At 46.2% G+C, this 18,084-nt stretch overlaps 1 protein-coding gene across 1 annotated transcript in view; it reads right to left on the bottom strand.

Moving 5' to 3' along the window:
• ARHGEF37 (Rho guanine nucleotide exchange factor 37) overlaps window positions 1-18,084 on the bottom strand; it is a 117,482-nt gene that overhangs the window by 75,089 nt on the left and 24,309 nt on the right. Inside the window, exons 5-7 of the mRNA XM_088475773.1 lie at window positions 10,881-11,004; window positions 10,174-10,309; window positions 59-261 (exon numbers count right to left, since the gene is read on the bottom strand). Coding sequence (XP_088331899.1) covers window positions 59-261; window positions 10,174-10,309; window positions 10,881-11,004 — 463 coding nt within the window. The remainder of the gene's footprint in view (window positions 1-58; window positions 262-10,173; window positions 10,310-10,880; window positions 11,005-18,084) is intronic.

Genomic DNA, 18,084 nt, shown 5'->3' on the forward strand with positions numbered 1-18,084 from the left:
GTCCAACATAAACTAGCACACATGGATACTTGTCTATCAGGTATGATTTACATCTCACCAACATCTTTGCGTCTCTTGTTTTCATTGATGTTGACATTCACCTCCTTCATAGTGTCAAGGGCTTGCTGCAGTGCACTTTGTGAGTTTATGTACTGGTGGGCGGTGTGCTGTATTTGCTGAAGTAACAAGGGGTACTTGGTGATACGCTGCACAGGCATAACAAGGTAGAAGGAAATATCCGGATGTGCGGATGATGCACTGCTTTGTGCATTGATGATGAAACAGAAAACAGGTTTTGAAATTATTAAAAACAATAACATATGTTTTGTGTAGATCATACAAATGCATTTTGTATATCATTACAATTCAATGACTTCTAATAGTTTTAGAATAAACCGCAGTGACACTGCAATAATTTGTGTGTAACATTTATATGCATGATTTCCTAAGTGTTGAAGCAGCACCCATAGGGGGTCATTCAGACCCGCTCGCAAGCGGGTCGATGTTACCCCAATGCGCATGCGCACGACGGAGGGAGCTCCGTCGTGCGCATGCGCGAGACCCGGACAGCGACAGCCAAGCTGTCGCTCCGGGTCTCGCACCAAAGGGGGCGTGCTGTCGATGGTGACTGACAGCACGCCCCCTTTGGTGGGCGTGCCGGGGGCGTGGCTGCCAGACGGAGGCGTTCCCATGGGAACGCCTACCGTCTGGGTCCGGCCCCACTGACATCACTAGTGATGTCAGTGGGAGTGATTTTGGCTCTGATAGAGCCAAAATCACTCCAGGGCTTGCGGTCACCGAGACCCTACCGCAGAGTCTCATCACAAGCCCGATGGTCGCAATGGTCTTGACCATCTTTTAACCGCTCGCATATGCTGTGGGTGGTCACCCACAGCTATGCGAGAGGCCAGGGGGCCGCTCCATTTTTAGGTAGGAGGGCACTGATTCAGAGCGAGCGCTGTGGTCAGAGCGTCCGGCTCTGAATCAGGCCCATAGTATAAAATAATACCTTTTGCTATTATTCATTTGACCCTGCTCCTGTTGGATGCAATAAAGCTTTACCATTTGCTCTAAATGCTCAGTCTATTAATGCTGGACATTAGGGACATCCATTCATGCACTCCTATTATCACAAAAGATATACTGTAATTAATTAAAATAAAGAGTAAAAAAAAAATCTATGCCCATGGGAGTAGTTACATCACTGGCTGGACTACTGAACGGTTCATATTTGCAGAAACAATAAGGTCAGCTTTTAATTTCCTTGCACAGTATTTAAGATGTGAAAACTGCTGGGTTTATAACTTGTAGTACATAATAGCTATGTGAGTGTGGGGGGGGGGGAGGGTGTCTATGGTTATATATGTTATCAATGCCATAACAAAAAATAAAAAATTATTATAATATTATATATATCCTACCGGTTCTCTTAGACTGTCAAACAACTTGCCCTATTAACCTGTATTGGAAGCATAGACACTCCAGGAGTAGAGACGCCACTCAGGGGTAATAGTATAGTAAATGTTTACACTGACCAAACGTTTCAAGGCTCCAATCCATTTCCTCAGGGTCTGTACACGCGGAGGTCTTTATTACTGTTCCCAAGTGCCGCAGACTGTCTTCTTGTGTATGTGGTTAGGAGAATGGCAGAAGCTTAATGCCTTGATAAATGGCTGTATGGATGTTATGAGTACAGTCTAATGAATCCTCGGAAAGGAGTGCCGGAAGCACAATGGATATAGTCTAATGATTACTCAGAATAGAGTTCCAGAAGCACAATGGATATAGTCTAATGAATACTCGGAATAGAGTGCCAGAAGCACAATGGATATAGGGCCTGATTCAGGCCTGGCCGCTAGATGCGTACGCTCGCTCTGAGCGAATGTAAACTTTCCAAATTGACGTCATGGGATGCGATCGCTTGCCAAGGCATAAGCACACCCACTTTGGCTGTGCGAGCGATCGCTCTGCATATGCAGACACACCTTAGCGTATGTAGAGACGCCCACTGGCACACGTCATCTCCAGGAAGTGTATGAAAACATTGGTACATCGAGGACCATTGGATGCGAACGCAGTGCTTGTGGTAGCCTTACCCTACCACAAGCCCCGCGAGCATTTCAGTGTAAAAAAAGCCAAGTGACGTGCACTATGACGCTGCCTGTTAATTATGCAAGCCTCTGAAACTGCGTTGAAACACTCAGGCACGCCTGTGTTCGCATCGCCAACCCCCCATTTTTACTGGACTGCCCGTTACCACCCACAAATGGCCTCTCCTGTCACTCACTGCACTGGGCTGTCTTTGCAGGGCGAGCGTGTGGTATGCGATCGCAGTGAGTAGTTCGCGCATGCGCACAACGAAGCATGCCCGAACATCGGGCCGCTTGCGAGTGCACACATATAGCGAACGGGTCTGAATCAGGCCCATAGTCTAATGAATACTCGAAAAGGAGTTCCGGAAGCACAATGGATATAGTCTAATGAATCCTTTGGAATGGAGTGCCAGGAGCACAATGGATGTAGTCTAATGAATATTCGGAATAGAGTGCCAGAAGCACAATGGATATAGTCTAATGAATCCTTTGGAATGGAGTGCCAGGAGCACAATGGATGTAGTCTAATGAATATTCGGAATAGAGTGCCAGAAGCACAATGGATGTAGTCTAATGAATATTCGGAATAGAGTGCCAGAAGCACAATGGATATAGTCTAAGGAATACTCGGAATGGAGTGCTGGAAGCATGATGAATATAGTCTCTAGAACTATGGTACAGCAGGTTGACAGGTTGTAGGTGTGACAACAGATACTTGCGACTGCACTCTGCAGATAGTAGGATATAGTGGAATGCAACGGCGTATAGTAAAGTGCCTGCTGGAATAGATGTGAATTGCAGAACAGTCCAGGAGGTAGATACTTGAAATAAATGCGGAGTGAATAAGCTGTAGGATGCACAAGTATACTCAAGTAGTTAGTAACTGCAGACAGATACTGATGCTCTTTGAAAATGCAGATTGTAAACTGGAAGAGAAGCTGGAAGCGAGTGCAGCAAGGAGCCAGGATGCTGCTCTTAGGAAGTAGAGTGTTGTTCTGGCAATGAGCATGCCAGCAGGAGGTTTAACCGGGCGTCAGTCAGGTTGGATCAATATGACCCGGGCAGTTTTCTCTTGTGTGTATTTTTTTGTAATGTAATGCGATGTTGCCAAACTTCTCAGTACCTGGAGTTAAGACGACTCACTTCTTGTTTTTCGCCACAGCTTAGTTGACGTGCGACTGCGCAGGGAGATAGACGTGTGCAAATGTCAAAAAGGTAAATATGACCCAACCTTACAGTCGATGTTACAATTTTGTGCCACATTAGTGTAGTGTTTATTGTTTATGTTTTTTGTTATTTATAGGTAATTCTTCAAAATGGATCGCGTGGAACGTGAACGGCAACGTATTTTATCTTTTTTAGAGGATTCTGATTCAAAACAAATTGATCATTCAACAGAAAGTGAGGTAAATGAAGATCACGTTAGTATACGTAGCCAGCAGAGTGACACAGAGCAGGAGGCTTCTGACAGCGATGATGATAATATACCTCTGAGCGCACTACAGCAAAAAACCTGAAACAAATACATTTTATTATTTGACGAAAAGGTGGGGTAGACGTTGCTGATGATCTTTGTTCCACGTACAATGTGAGTCGCAACTCAAAAAAATGGCCCAAGACAATTTTTTATGCCACACTGATTATGTCTGGAAATCGGTATATAATACATGGGAATAATAATGGTAAACCCATAAAACGGTGTTGATTCCTGAAAAACTTAGGTCTTGCTTTTATAAATGACCACTTCAGCACTCGGAAAGATGTCTTCCGGCTAACGAGAGAAATGCGAAAGAGAATCGGAGATTTCCTTGGAGAGTCTTCTGAGGAGCCACCAGCAAAAGTTCAAGGTGTACGGAAAAGATGTCAAGTTTGTCCTGCTAAAAAAGATCGCAAGACCACCCACACATGCACAAACTGTAACAAGTTTATTTGTCCCGAACATATTGGTCCGTACTGCAGCAAGTGTGGTGATATGGTGCAAGAACGTGATTAGAATAAGACTTTGCATTTAGGGGGTCATTCAGACCCGCTCGCGAGCGCAGGACGCTCGCAAGCGGGTCGAAGTTCCCCCACTGCGCATGCGCACGACGGAGGGAGCTCCGTCGTGCGCATGCGCGAGACCCGGCGAGCGACGGGTTCTCCATCGCTCCGGGTCTCGCACCAAAGGGGGTGTGCTGTCGATGTTGATTGACAGCACGCCCCCTTTGGTGGGCGTGCCTGCCAGACGGAGGCGTTCCCATGGGAACGCCTACCGTCAGAAGCCGGCCCACTGACATCACTAGTGATGTCAGTGGGAGTGATTTTGGCTCTGATAGAGCCAAAATCACTCCAGGGCTTGCGGCTTCGAGACCCTACCGCAGGGTCTCCGTCGCAAGCCCGATGGTCGCGATGGTCAAACACCAAAACATAAAATTTATGTCAAAAAGTTAACTTTTATCTAGTTTAATAACAGTGAGACTGAGTCTAAGGATGTCTATTTTTGTTAATTAATTTCATAGTTTTTCATAATAGTAAAATAAAGTTCCTAACATGACTTCTAAGGTCTTTTATTTTACATAAATAACTTTTTTATGAGTCCTTTAACTAAAATATACCGATGGATTTACAAATCTTTGCAAAAAAATTAGAAATGTGGGGTTAAATACGTCAGGGTCATTTTGACCCACCTGACTGCTGGTGTAACAATTTTCTACCGTACTGACGCCGGGTTAAATAGGGTGCTGGTGAGACAGATCATGTGAGCAAAGCTGTAGGAATCTGGAAGGTTGATGTAGTCACATGAAGAAATACAAAGTGGTGGCACCCATGCTCTGCCACCAAAGGTGCTATCAGAGGGTAATTTGTCAGGAGATGTGCTATCCAAGGTCTCTGGAATGCCAGGCACAACCAGGAGGGGCATGGATGGCGATGACATGACACCATCTAAGACCCCAATGCATGACAGTAATCCCCCCTTACTAGTGGCCAATGGATACTTTTTGTGAGGTTTGGATGTAAAATGAAAATCAAATTTTTGGAGCAGACTTGGAGCGTGTACATTAGGCCGTGATCCAGGATCTCTCTTCTGGACTGTATCCCATTTAATCAACAAGATATTGGAACAAGAATCCAAAATTTCTTTCCCATGCTTGGTTTGTATTTTTTGGAGAACCTTTTTTGGGTGTATAGAATTGATTCAGCTCCAGAGGTTTCAACAGGGAAATGTGAAAATAATTGGGGACCCAGAGATTTGGAGGCAACTGCAACTTGTAATAAACTGGATTGTGCACTTGAGTGATTCTGAATGGCCCAATGAAGTGGGGAGCACATTTAATTGATGGCACTCTTAGAAAACCAGTCCCTGTCTCCTGATCGTAGGCTAAGAATGGCTCGTCAATTCCTATTGGCTTGGATTTGTAGTCTTGAGACGCTTTACAAAAAAGAGGCTCGTACTTGTTGCAGATTTTAGGCAAAATTCCTGAAGAACGACTCTAAAGCTGGAACAGACGTTGAAGATAATGGAGTAACTGCTGGTAATCTAAAGATGCAGACCATGCACAATGTGAAACGGAAATGAAGAAGTGGATTTGTGGTATGTTGGTAACAGTTGGTATGTGCAAATTCTGCCCAAGGGACATATAACTGCAGGAAGGTCTCTAAGTCTTGATTAACTTGTTTGGTCTTACCATTGGACTGTGGGTGGTAAGCCAATGAGAAGTTGAGTTTAATCTGTAAAGCCTTACACAAAGATCGACAGAATTGTGCTACAAACTAGACACCATGATCAAATACAATTTCTGCTGGACACCCATGAAGGCAAAATATTTATTTGACGAAAAGTTGAGCTAATACTGGAGCTGACGAAAGACAAAAAAGAGGAAAAAAGTAGGACATTTTTAAGAATCAATGTACTATGACAAATATGCTGGTGAATTTATTAGCAGGTAGATCAGTCATAAAACCCATTGGTGGGAGTCCAGGGAGTATTTTAAACTGAGGGCCTGATTCAAAGCCAGACGCTATTTGCGCTCGCTCGTTCAGTAAAAAGGGGTGGCTATTCAAATGAACCGTTCGCTCTTTGCGGTTTGTTCACGCCTCTAGGTCTGAACGAGCGAACCAAACATGCGGTAGTTTTTTGGAACACTACGCCCCCTGGCCGCTCGCATCCTGCGTCATGTCCGCTATTTATTAGATTAATCGAGTACATCGACCAGCGTATGAACTGCTCGCTATTCTTGTGGTTGGTTTTTCCTACTGCAATCTTGCGAGCAGTTCTGACTATAAAATAACCCAGTGACGTGGTCAATGATGCTGCTGTATTAATTATGCACACCCATAAAACGCCCGTTTTGACCTTTAAGCACGCCTGCGTTCGGATCTCCACTCCCCGTTTTCAAGCACCTTCCCCTGTTATCACCCACATACGCCTCATCCTGTCACTCAAAATAGCAGGCCTTCGCTATTTAGCGAACAAACTATTTTCGGCCGCACTGACTGTTTCGCGCATGCGTATTACGATCCGTACGCATGCGCAGTTGTGCGAACATCGCTCGGAACGAACGAGCGGCCGCTTACGAGCGGCTCTGAATCAGGTCCTGAGGCAGAAGTTGAGCTGCTGGAGCTTGTTTGGAGCTTTTGTGCTGAGCACATCTAGAGCAAGCTGCAACAAATTGTTGAGTGGGCCATCAGTAATTCTGGAGAATAAATTCTTGTGTCTTACGCACTCCTGCATTCCCAGCGAATTTAGGGCCTGATTCAGAGCCGCTCGTATGCGGCCGCTCGTTCATTCCGAGCGATGTTTGCACAACTGCGCATGCGTACGGATCGTAATACGCATGCGCGAACCAGTCAGTGCGGCCGAAAATCGTTTGTTCGCTAAATAGCGAATGCCTGCTATTTTGAGTGACAGGAGGAGGCGTATGTGGGTGGTAACAGGGGAAGGTGCTTGAAAACGGGGAGTGGAGATCCGAACGCAGGCGTGCTTAAAGGTCAAAACGGGCGTTTTATGGGTGTGCATAATTAATACAGCAGCATCATTGACCACGTCACTGGGTTATTTTATAGTCAGAACTGCTCGCAAGATTGCGGTAGGAAAAACCAACCACAAGAATAGCGAGCAGTTCAAACGCTGGTCGATGTAGTCGATTAATCTAATAAATAGCGGACATGACGTAGGATGCGTGCGGTCAGGGGGCGTAGTTTTCCAAAAAACGACCGCAAGTTTTGTTCGCTCGTTCAGACCTAGAGGCGTGAACAGACCGCAAAGAGCGAACGGTTCATTTGAATAGCCACCCCTTTTTTTCTGAAAGAGCGAGCGCAAATAGCATCCGGCTCTGAATGAGGTCCTTAGAACAATCAGCCCAATTAAGTGATTTTTTGCACATATACTCAGGAATTATGAGCTGATTCAGACCCGGACGCTATGAAGTGTTCGCTCCTAGCTGGCCGATTTTCGCATTCTGCGCATGCATCACAGTGCGTGTGCGCGAAAGCTCGGGATGCGTTCGCTCGCTTGCGCATAGACTACCCAGCAGAGTGAGTGACAGGAGAAGCTGTTTGTGGGTGTTAAAGGGCAGGCAACTAGAAACGGGGCAACGTAGATGTGAATGCAGGTGTGCCTGACCAAAATAACGCCGTTTCAGAGGCATGCATAATTAACAGGCAGCGTCATAGTCATGTCACCTGGTTGTATTTCACACTGAAGTGATCAAAGTGCTTGAGGTAGGGTGTAGTCTACCTCAAGCGCTGCATCCGCTTCCAATGGTACCCTGATGGTTGCATACACTTCCTGCGGATGACGTGCTCTAGATAGGCTGGTGGGCGTCTGCATACACAAAGCGATCGTACGGCCAGACATAGTGGACGTACTTATGCCTTGCCGTGCATTCGCATGCCATGAATTCACTTTTCCGAATTTGCATATGCTGGAAACGAGCGTTCACATCTTGCGACCGGGTCTCAATCGAGCCCTTAGTGTTTTACCCAGAGGAGGGGTAATGGTCGAAGTAGTAGCTGCAATACATAAAGGATTTATGATGGGATGTAGCTCGAAGGTTGCAGATCCTTCATCCTTTACCATAGATCACGATAAAGGGTCAGCTTTACGATTCTTGGAACCCAGGCAAAATGTCACTTAGATATCAAATTGTACGTAGAACAATGACCATCGAGCTAGCCGTGGATTCATACATTAAGCTGATTTGAGAAAGAATAGATTTTTATGGTCTCTGTAAATGGTGATCGGACAATGTGCCACTTTCAACAAGTGTCTCCACTCTTCGAGTGCTAGTTCATAGTGAGCAATTCTTTGTCTCTGATTGCATAATTGATTTCTGTTATCAGAAATGTCCTAGATAAGAACCCACATGGATGTAACGGCCTGTCTGGTGCTCTATGAGAGGGGACTGCCCCTACTCCGATTGATCAGGCATCCACCTCCAGAGAGAAGGGAGTAGCAATGCTTGGCTGTATGAGAATGGGAGCTGAAATGAAGGCCTCCTTCAATTACTGGAATGCGGATTTTGGACTAGGCCATTTTGCTGGGTTGCTCCCTTTCTTGGCAAGAATGGGGCAACCACTGTGTCGTAACCCCGGATAAGTTTACAATAATAATTAGAGAAGCCTAAGAATCATGGGACTGCCTTTAAAATGGTGGGCTGAGGCATATTGAGGATTGCGTGGACTTTGTCTGCATCTATTCGCAGACCGGACCACAAGATTATGGCCCTTATTCAGAGCCGTTCGCTATTTGCGTACGTTCGTTCAAAAACAAGGGGTGGCTATGCAAATGATCCGTTCGCACATTGCAGTCTGTTCACACCTCTAAGTCTGAACGAGCGAGCGAAACATACGCTCGTTTATTTGATAAAAACGCCCCCTGGCCGCTCGCACCATACGTCATGTCCGCTATTTATTAGATTAATCAAGTACATCGAACAGGATAAGAACTGCTCGCTATTCTTGTGGTTGGTTTTTTCAACCGCTATTTTGCGAGCAGTTCTGAGTTAAAAAAAACCAAGTGACGTGGTCATTGACGCTGCTGTATTAATTATGCACACCCATAAAAAGCCCGTTTTGACCTTTTGGCACGCCTGCGTTCGGATCTCCACTCCCCGTTTTCAAGCACCTTCCCCTGTTACCACCCACATACGCCTCATTCTGTCACTCAAAATAGCAGGCACTCGCTATATTGCGTACAAATGATTTTCGGCCGCACTGACTGGTTCGCGCATGCGTACTAAAAACCGTACGCATGCGCAGATGTGCAAACATCGCTCGGAACGAGCGTACTGCCGCTAGCGAGTGGCTCTGAATGAGGGCCTATGTACCCAAGGAAAGGAATGGTGTCCACCTCGTTCCAGTTTGCAATACATGGCGACGGTGAGTCTGGACATCAGCAGTAAAGAGGAGGATGTCATTCAAGTAAACTACAACACTGATGTAAAGTGGGTCTCAAAAAATGTTGTCAACAAAATTCTGGAACACAGCTGGGGCATTGTTCAGACTTTGGAAAACATTTATGAAGTTTTCCAGTATCATCTTGAGGTGCTACCACTTAACATATCACACCATTAGACCTCTCCACCCGACATTACTCATTTTCCCTTCCCTGGAGCACTTCCTGGATGGGTCCCTTTTTCTTACCAGAGGCATGATTTAATAATTATCTAGAAAACTCTAGAACTACACTTCTCATCTTCTGTCATTATATCAATTTCATTTTGCCTGTTACTACTACTTAGTTTAACCATCCTTTTTTTTCACCACTGATTGCTGTTGGCAGCTTTTGCTTGATTTGTTTAGGTCATGTGCACTAACATTGTTCACCACCACTCAGACGCAAACGTTTCTACCAGTATGAGGATTAAAATTGTATATTTACTACAACATCTGTCAGCTTGAAACCTGCTGCCTTAATATCCCAAAATACATTAAAAACAGTATCAAGTACTGCGAGGTCTTCACAATAATCACAAAGGATGGAGAGACCAAGATAGAGATCTCATTTTATATATAATTATTTATCTAAAAATTAAAACCAGATTCATTCCCTGTTCGATATGAGTCAAAAAGTTGTGTAATGGTATGTCATGGTACTCACATCAGTACTTCACTGATCTTTCCAGCTACATGCGTTTCCTGGTAGTGCTGCAGCAGCGATGCAGCTCTTGTATATCCAGAACAATATATGGTATAAGCATTTTCCATATCCTTACTGAATTCCTGAAACAGAATTCCTGAAAAGAACAAAACACACATTCACATGTTTAGCCTATGGTCCTGATTCAGGGATGTATACAAACCCGATAGTTAGCTTACATATCCGATGTTTAAGGATCTGCGCAGACGCAGGACCCGTCTGCACATGCGCAGAACTGGTCCTGTGATCTCGCTCACAGTCCCTCCAAGCTGCAGTATGATTGACATGCTGCGTTTGTGGGATGTGGGCTGGCCACCGTTCCCGGAAATGGGAGGTGACGCCCCCGTTTTCTGGAAGGGACGAGACCAGGGTCTGCGTCAGTGGGCGCAGATTTCCTGGCCTCGCAAGTGACCAGGCACCGGCCATGCTGAGGTAAGCATCAGCTTATGCAGCCTAGCCAATGGAGCACGATGGTTGCGAAGGTGACCCAAGACCTAGTCTACAGAAACCTCCTGCTGCATTTACATTTTGTTGGACAGTATTACACGGCCGCTTCTGTGCTGCTGTGCATTAATGTCCATCTCTGATTCAGGCCCTGTGACCAGTGGATGAAGTGGATAATAATTTCTTTTAAAAGCAGCATGCAATGGTCTAATTCTTCCACATACCAATACATGCAAGTTGGTCCTGCTCATCATTTTCTGTCCTTGTTAGTTCAAGGAGGAACGACTCATGGACCAACAGAATTTCATCCAGGTTGGAGAAGAGGCATTTCACATCGATATCTGGGATCTAGAAGACACAGGCTAAATTACTTACTTTGCAAATTGTTAGTACTAGGACTTGTAGTTTTTTTTTATATAACCTGCGTTATTGTTGTCAATCAGCTACAATGGACTAACACCATTGAATGAGCTTAGCTGTCCAGAACTTGATGTATATGGGCAGATCGCAGACCCCGTAGAAACTTATAGGGACTACTCTGCCCAACAAAAACAGAGGGATACAATAACCAGTATGGCCGTCTGTCTGATTTTATCCTATTTCAATAAATAAACTATAGTTCTGCCCCAATGAGTTTGTATTCATTTTTTGAAGATAATAAAAGGATAAGAACCCAATGAGAATCTCATGTTAGCCATCTGTATGCAGAATTCATCACCTTACTTTAGTTATTAATATGTTTATTTGCTTCCAATCTTTTCCAGCGAATACCAATAGACTAAGCATAAGAATGTGAAGGAGGAATGACATATTAGTGTAGTGTCACATTGGAGACGTACCGCTTCAGATTTCCACAGTGGAAAAACGCAGCTTAATAGCACAGAATGCACTACAAGTGCCAGGTACTTGTCATACACCATCAATTTATAGAGAGATGGGTTTTCCAGTAGCGTTCTATCTGCTGTCATCAGCAAAAGCCAGCAGATGACTTACCATGACTAAAAACATTTAACAGGAAATGTATTTTCTGATTTTTACATACATAATCAGTGTGTACAAATAAATTGCCATTGTGATGCTGCCCTAAGGGCTGTGGAAAGAAAGAAGCCCGAACCACTGAGCTTTGGGGAAAGTAATAATATTGTAATGACATAAGGCCATCTAGATAGATATTCACTTGTTGTCTAGGTAGTATTTTAGGTTTTAAATGGGCATGTGATCGGAGCGGAGAGTTTAGATCGTCAAAGCTGGACACGAATCAAGAGTAAATCAGAAATGTATATATTTTTGTTTTTTGTGCACCAGGTTTAAGCTGGAATACCCAGCGCTGCCCGGGTTGAAGACTGGCCCCTGAAGTACACCTGCTGCCTTAATTTTTTTACATTTACCTCACCTATAACCTGGATAACTATGCAAATTAGGAGAAAGTGACAGTGCAGACAGCCATAGTCTCATACCGTTTGGAATGGGGTATATCAGGAGCAGACTGACTTACAGAACAAAAATCAATACAGCTTCCAAAATCACTTGAGTTTCAGACATCACTGCAGATGGGGTGATTCAGCTGCAGATGGACATGTTATCGCAGCTGCAAACATGGTAGCAGCTGCAATAGCTGTAATATGGTAAAGTAGCAGGAGGCGTCATGCCTCCTGCATACACTACTGATCCGAGCAGCATCTACGATCCCTATGGCTGGCTGAGTGACCATGGGGTCGGCCACTGAAGATAAGTAAAAGAGGCCAGGAAATCTCAGTGAGCAGACGGAGATCCTGGCCTCTCCACTCCATAATACAGTATGTGTATATATACATACACACATATACATACACACATACAATGAGCTTAAAGTTCCAATAAGAAACTAGAAACAGACACCAGCACACCACTTTCAATGCAAGATAATCAGTTTAGTAGTGTAAAAAATACAGCCATATTAGATTTCCATAAAAATACAGGTCACAATAACATATATGAGCAACCAAGAAAAATTTGCAAATGGTGCAACAAAAAAAAAATGCATGGCAGGGTATACTTAGCAGCATGGCGACAATATGCAACCCACATAGATGGCCCTGCATATATATTTATTATAAGGGCACAGTCGTGCCCTTATATTAAGACTGAATCGAAAAAAACGGAAATCTTCATAGAGAATTCAGGAAGGGGGTGGGGCATGGTGTTTAAGGGGCTACACCTCAAAAGTTAGATAAGGTACCGAGCTGAAATTTGGCATGGGCGGGTAGAACTGTCTCTCGGTGCTGCATGCCAAATTTCAGGGCAAAAAAAAGAGGATTTGGGAGTAATCTAAAGTTCCAACTGTCAGATTTTTCTGTCGCTCTCATTTAGGACCACTTTTCTGCTGTTCTCTATGGGAGATTTTTGGGAAGGCATAACTCAGGGTAGGGGGTGAATTTAGACTTGGGATTTGTTTTATTAGGTAGCTATTGTTCCAGGGTAGGGCCTTTTGGGGTACAGGTAATTGAGAAAGTTACAGTTTTTAAACTATTACCTCACAATTGCGCCATAATAGAGATAGGAAGATTAAATTCCTTGCGCAGCCTCAGTAGGAGCTTCCAGCAGGTGAACTCACTGTGGCTTCACTTGGGTGCAGCAAGATGGCTGTCCTCTGCGGGCGGTAGCGGGGGCCAGGACTGGGGGGAAGGAAGCCGGCATTTGCTGTGGCCAGGACCCGGGGGGAGGTAGCGGGCGTCAGCGGCGGCTGAGACATAGGGGTGAATGCAGGCGGCGGTGCGGCAGTTAGCGGCCTAGGCGGGGCGTGCGGCGGGCAGTAGGACCCGGGGGAGGTAGCCGGCGTCAGTGGCAGATGCAGGCTCGTGAAGCCTGCATCTGTGTGCAAAAAAAATGTAACGTGTAAAAAACAAAACAAAAAACAGTGTGCCCCCCTCCCCCCACAAAAGAGCAAACAGCACAGGGCATTTAGTGACCCAGTGCTGGTTTTGTAAAATAGGGAGGACAAACGACATAGAGGTCCTCCATATTAAGCACATCCAGCACTAGGCTAATCAAAATCAGTCCAGGTTGCCAGAAGAGGGGAAAAAAAAACGTAGGGGTCCCCCATAAACAGCGTAACCAGCACTGGGCTCTGATCCGGTCCTGGTTCTGGAAATACAGGGGAAATAAATGGCTTCCCCTGTATTATCCAGAACCAGCACTGGACTTTTTCTAGTGGGGGGCTGATGCCACAGACGGGGATCCCTTTCACCAGGCCCCCCAGCCGAAGCATCAACTCTGACCGCTAGTCAGCCCAGGCCGGGGATCCCTGGGGAGCTGGGGACCCCCCCAATAAAGGGGTCCTCCTCTCCAGGGCACCCCAGGCATAGGTTGACAGCCCGGGGCTATCCCTGGCACCCCTGGGGCGGTGGGTGCCGGGTTGATAGTGTACTGTGGAGTAATAAAATAGAGGTATAATATTGTCTTTTGCTGTCGAACTACAGTTCCCAGTAAGCCTCCCCTCCCTCGCATGTTGGTACTTGGAGAACCACAAGTACAAGCAAGCATGTGGGGCATTAGGGGCCCGCTGCTACCTGTAGTTCTACAGCAAAATAAATATTTAAATAAACATGACACACACACACCATACAAAGTAAAAGTTTATTAAACATACATGCACTCACACATGTACACACACCAGTGATCGCAAATACCCGCTGTAGAGCGTATTTTACCCAGTTTTAAGGACTGGGGACTCACTTTTAAAAAACAGCCGAGTCCCCGGGGACCTGATGTGCAGCTTCCAATCCCTGTCAGGCTGTCAGAGACTGGCCGCAGCACAACGCGTCCCTGCCAAGCCGGCCTGCATACATCGCTACAAGCACCACTGTCAATCAAATAGGCCGGCAACAGAAGTCTTGGGGCCCAGCACAACAATTGCTTTGAGGGGCCCCCTTCGAGAGAAAAGTGCATGTGTGTGTGCGCTAGTGTGCTCCGTACCGACTGCAGCCATGAAGGTGGGAGGACCAAGCAGCAGTGTTCTCAGCCCATGCAAGGGCCAGCTGCCGCCTGTCCATCCCGGCGCTGTGGCTCATCCGACAGTGTGCAGAGCAGGCAGCTCCAAGCATAGTAAGGTAGGGAGAAACTCGCATCACCCGGCAGCAATGTCACATACCGAGGCATTACCATCCACACTTGGAGAGGCCCCACTAAACCTTGGGGCCCGGGACAGGAGCACCCTTAGTACCCCCCTGTCGCTGGGTCTAGATCTGCAAGAGGGACAAAGTTAGGTAAGAGGCTGCTGGGGTGGGGGGGATGCATAATGTATAAGGGGCATTACTGCGTGGCACAATTTGTAAGGGGTATTAATGCGTGGCATAATGAGTAAAGGCCGGGCAGTGCTGTGAGACACAATGTGTAAAGGGCATTAATGTGCGCCATAATGTGTAAAGGCCGGGCAGGGATGTGTGGCATAATGTGTAAAGACCGGGCATTAATGTGCGGCATAATGTGTAAAGGCCGGGCTTGGCTGTGTGGCATAATTTGTAAGGGGTATTACTGCAGGGCATAATGTGTAAAGAACGGGCACTGCTGTGAGGTATAATGTGTAAAGACCGGGCATTAATGTGCGGCATAATGTGTAAAGGCCGGGCATGGCTGTGTGGCATAATTTGTAAGGGGTATTACTGCATGGCATAATGTGTAAAGAAAGGGCATTACTGTGTAAAGGGCATTAATGTGTAAAGGCCGGGCATGGTTGTGTGGCATAATGTGTAAAGGGTATTAATTTGTGGCAAAATGTGTAAATGGTATTAATGTGCGGCATAATGTGTAAAGACCGGGCATTACTGTGTAGCATAATGTGTGAAGGGCATTACTGCGTGGCATAAATATTTAAAAGGCATTACTGCGTGGCATAAATGTGTTATAAGGGGCACTACTGTGTGACATAACGTGAATAAGGCCTACTATACAGTGAAAAGTTAAAACATTTTCCCCACTTGTGGGCCGCAGTGACCGACATGGCATGTATTCACACTGAGGGAGAGCTTGAGGGGAGCCCAGCATCTCCTTGAGTGCTGGGCATGCCCCCTACAGTGATGAAAAGGGGACGCATCTCAAGGAAACGTCCCCTTTTCTAAATAACCACATCCCTTATTCGGGCGCCCGGACTGTCCCTTTCTGAAAGACACACCCTGCCTGCCCTAACAGGGCTAGGGCAATGCAGCAGATATCTGGAATATAGCTGTGGTCTCCAGTACATACATCCTGTAGTTGTTAATATTTATATACCACCTCAGAAAATGGTTGCCTTCTAGGATGTACCACATATATCCTTTGATAAATATGCCTCTTAGTACCTATAGCGTTATTCATAGGCTAACCATACTATCCCTTTAAAACGGTTCACTCATGAATTAATTACGTTCTGTGTCTGGCTCACCTAAAGCCTGGATTTCACCTGGTTTTAATGGACCACAGAACCTGTGTAATCCATGAGTGTCCCAGTGTAACGGATGATATGGTAACCCTACTTATTCACTATGGGTTTTGTGTACAGAAAAGTCAGATCACCAGTAAGATTATGGAGGCATTAAACATGCATTTAAGGGGCATGTGGGGATATCTGATGTTGTTGGTGTATCAGATGGGCAATTTAGGGGCATGTGGGGATGTGTGGTGGCATGTGGGAAGGTCTGAGAGGCATATGGGGAGCTCTAAAGCAAAAATGATGATGGGACCCAGAAATGGTCGGGTAAGACCACATTTTTGTAAAGTGGAGGGTCCCTAGGACCCACATATTTTGTCACTCAGCGCGATCACTGCACACATACCTATGTATCCCTGTAGCCATCTGTTCCCTTCTCCAGTAGATTATCCGTAGGGTACCTGTGAAAAAATATCCATACTCAACGTCTCCTATGCATGGATTGGTCCAAAGTAGGCAATCCCCAGGCTTGGCAAAACAAAAAAAGAACAGCGCGCAGACCCACAGACATTGGCACTGTCCTACAAGGACAGTACGACGCGAATGAAAGCTTAGCGGCGGGATTTCACTATGGAAACCCCGCCACTGAGCGCTCATTGGCTGAGAGAGGTGAGCCTTCCGCCTCCCAGCCAATGAACGGTTCTCACCGTTGACTTCAATGGTGAGAACAGTGCATACCCATTTAAAAAATGACGCCTCGGCGCCATTATTTAACTTCAAAGATGGCCGCCGCGGACCAATCACGGCTCGTGACGTCATCGCCTAGCCCCCTCGTCTGGCTTATATAAAGCCAGCGCGAGGCGCCGTCCGGCCAGTCCGTTGGCCGGGTGGCAGGAGAGAAGACCTGAAGCAAGAAGATGCCACGAAAGTCCTGGATGGGCAGCGCCCTCCAGGTGAAGTCGCCGTGAAAGTCCTGGGGCAGGCGGCAGCCATGAAAAAGAGCTTAAAGGCTGCCACCCCCCAGGCGAAGGTGCAGTACAATAAAATAATAAAACAAACAGTGTCACTTTGGCTCTTCCCAATCTGTACTGCTTAATCTTCCCCTCTTCACGCCTTTCTGTCTGCCCCATCCACACCGCTATGTCTTCTCCCGCCCCATCCACCATACTCTTATGCCATCTGCGCAGCTCTATGTTCTGCTCAGACCTCAGTTGCATAGACTGCATATGATGTATTCCAATGAGCACACAATTCTGTGAATTAGCAGCTCCACCATTTTGTGAGTGATAGCAATCTCACTCCGTGAGAGTGCTGAATCTGCAGTTAACCACAGGGTGTCAGCCTTAATGATCGTAATTGCATTGCTTTTTGAAGTTTGAGAGGCAGAAATTCAATAAGTTTTGTGAAATTTCAGATCATGTCTAAGAAACCTCAATGGGACATGTGAAACCGTAAAGTTTCTTGTCTGTGGAATATTATAAGGACACAGTCATGCCCTTATATTAAGGCTGAATTGAAAAAAATGGAAATCTCCAGAGAGAAATCCGGAGGGGGGGTCATGGCGTTTAAGGGGCTACACCTCAAAAGCCATTGGAGGTACAGAACTGGGGCCTTTTGGGGTTCAGGTAATTGAGAAAGTTACAGTTCACAATCAACCCGCACACACCAGCCAGGGGTGCCAGGGATAGCCCCGGGTTATCAGCCTGGGCCTGGGGTGCCCTGGAGAGGAGGACCCCTTTACTGGGGGGGTCCCCAGGGCTCCCTGGCCTGACTAGCGGTCAGGAGTGATGCTTCGGCTAGGGGGCCCAGTGAAAGGTCTCCCCTGGCTGTGGCATTACCCCCCTGTTAGAAAGGGTCCGGTGCTGGTTCTGGTTAATAGAGGGGGACCCAATGCATTTTTCCCCCTGTATTTCCAGAACCAGGACCAGCTCAGAGCCCAGTGCTGGATGCACTGAATACAGGGGGCCCCTATGTCGTTTGTCCCCCATAATTTGGCAACCAGGACTGGATCTGAATAGCCCAGTGCTGGTTGTGCTTAATACGGG

Source organism: Taudactylus pleione, unplaced genomic scaffold, assembly GCF_031769625.1.
Source record: "Taudactylus pleione unplaced genomic scaffold, aTauple2 ptg000178l, whole genome shotgun sequence".
Lineage (NCBI taxonomy): Eukaryota > Metazoa > Chordata > Amphibia > Anura > Myobatrachidae > Taudactylus > Taudactylus pleione.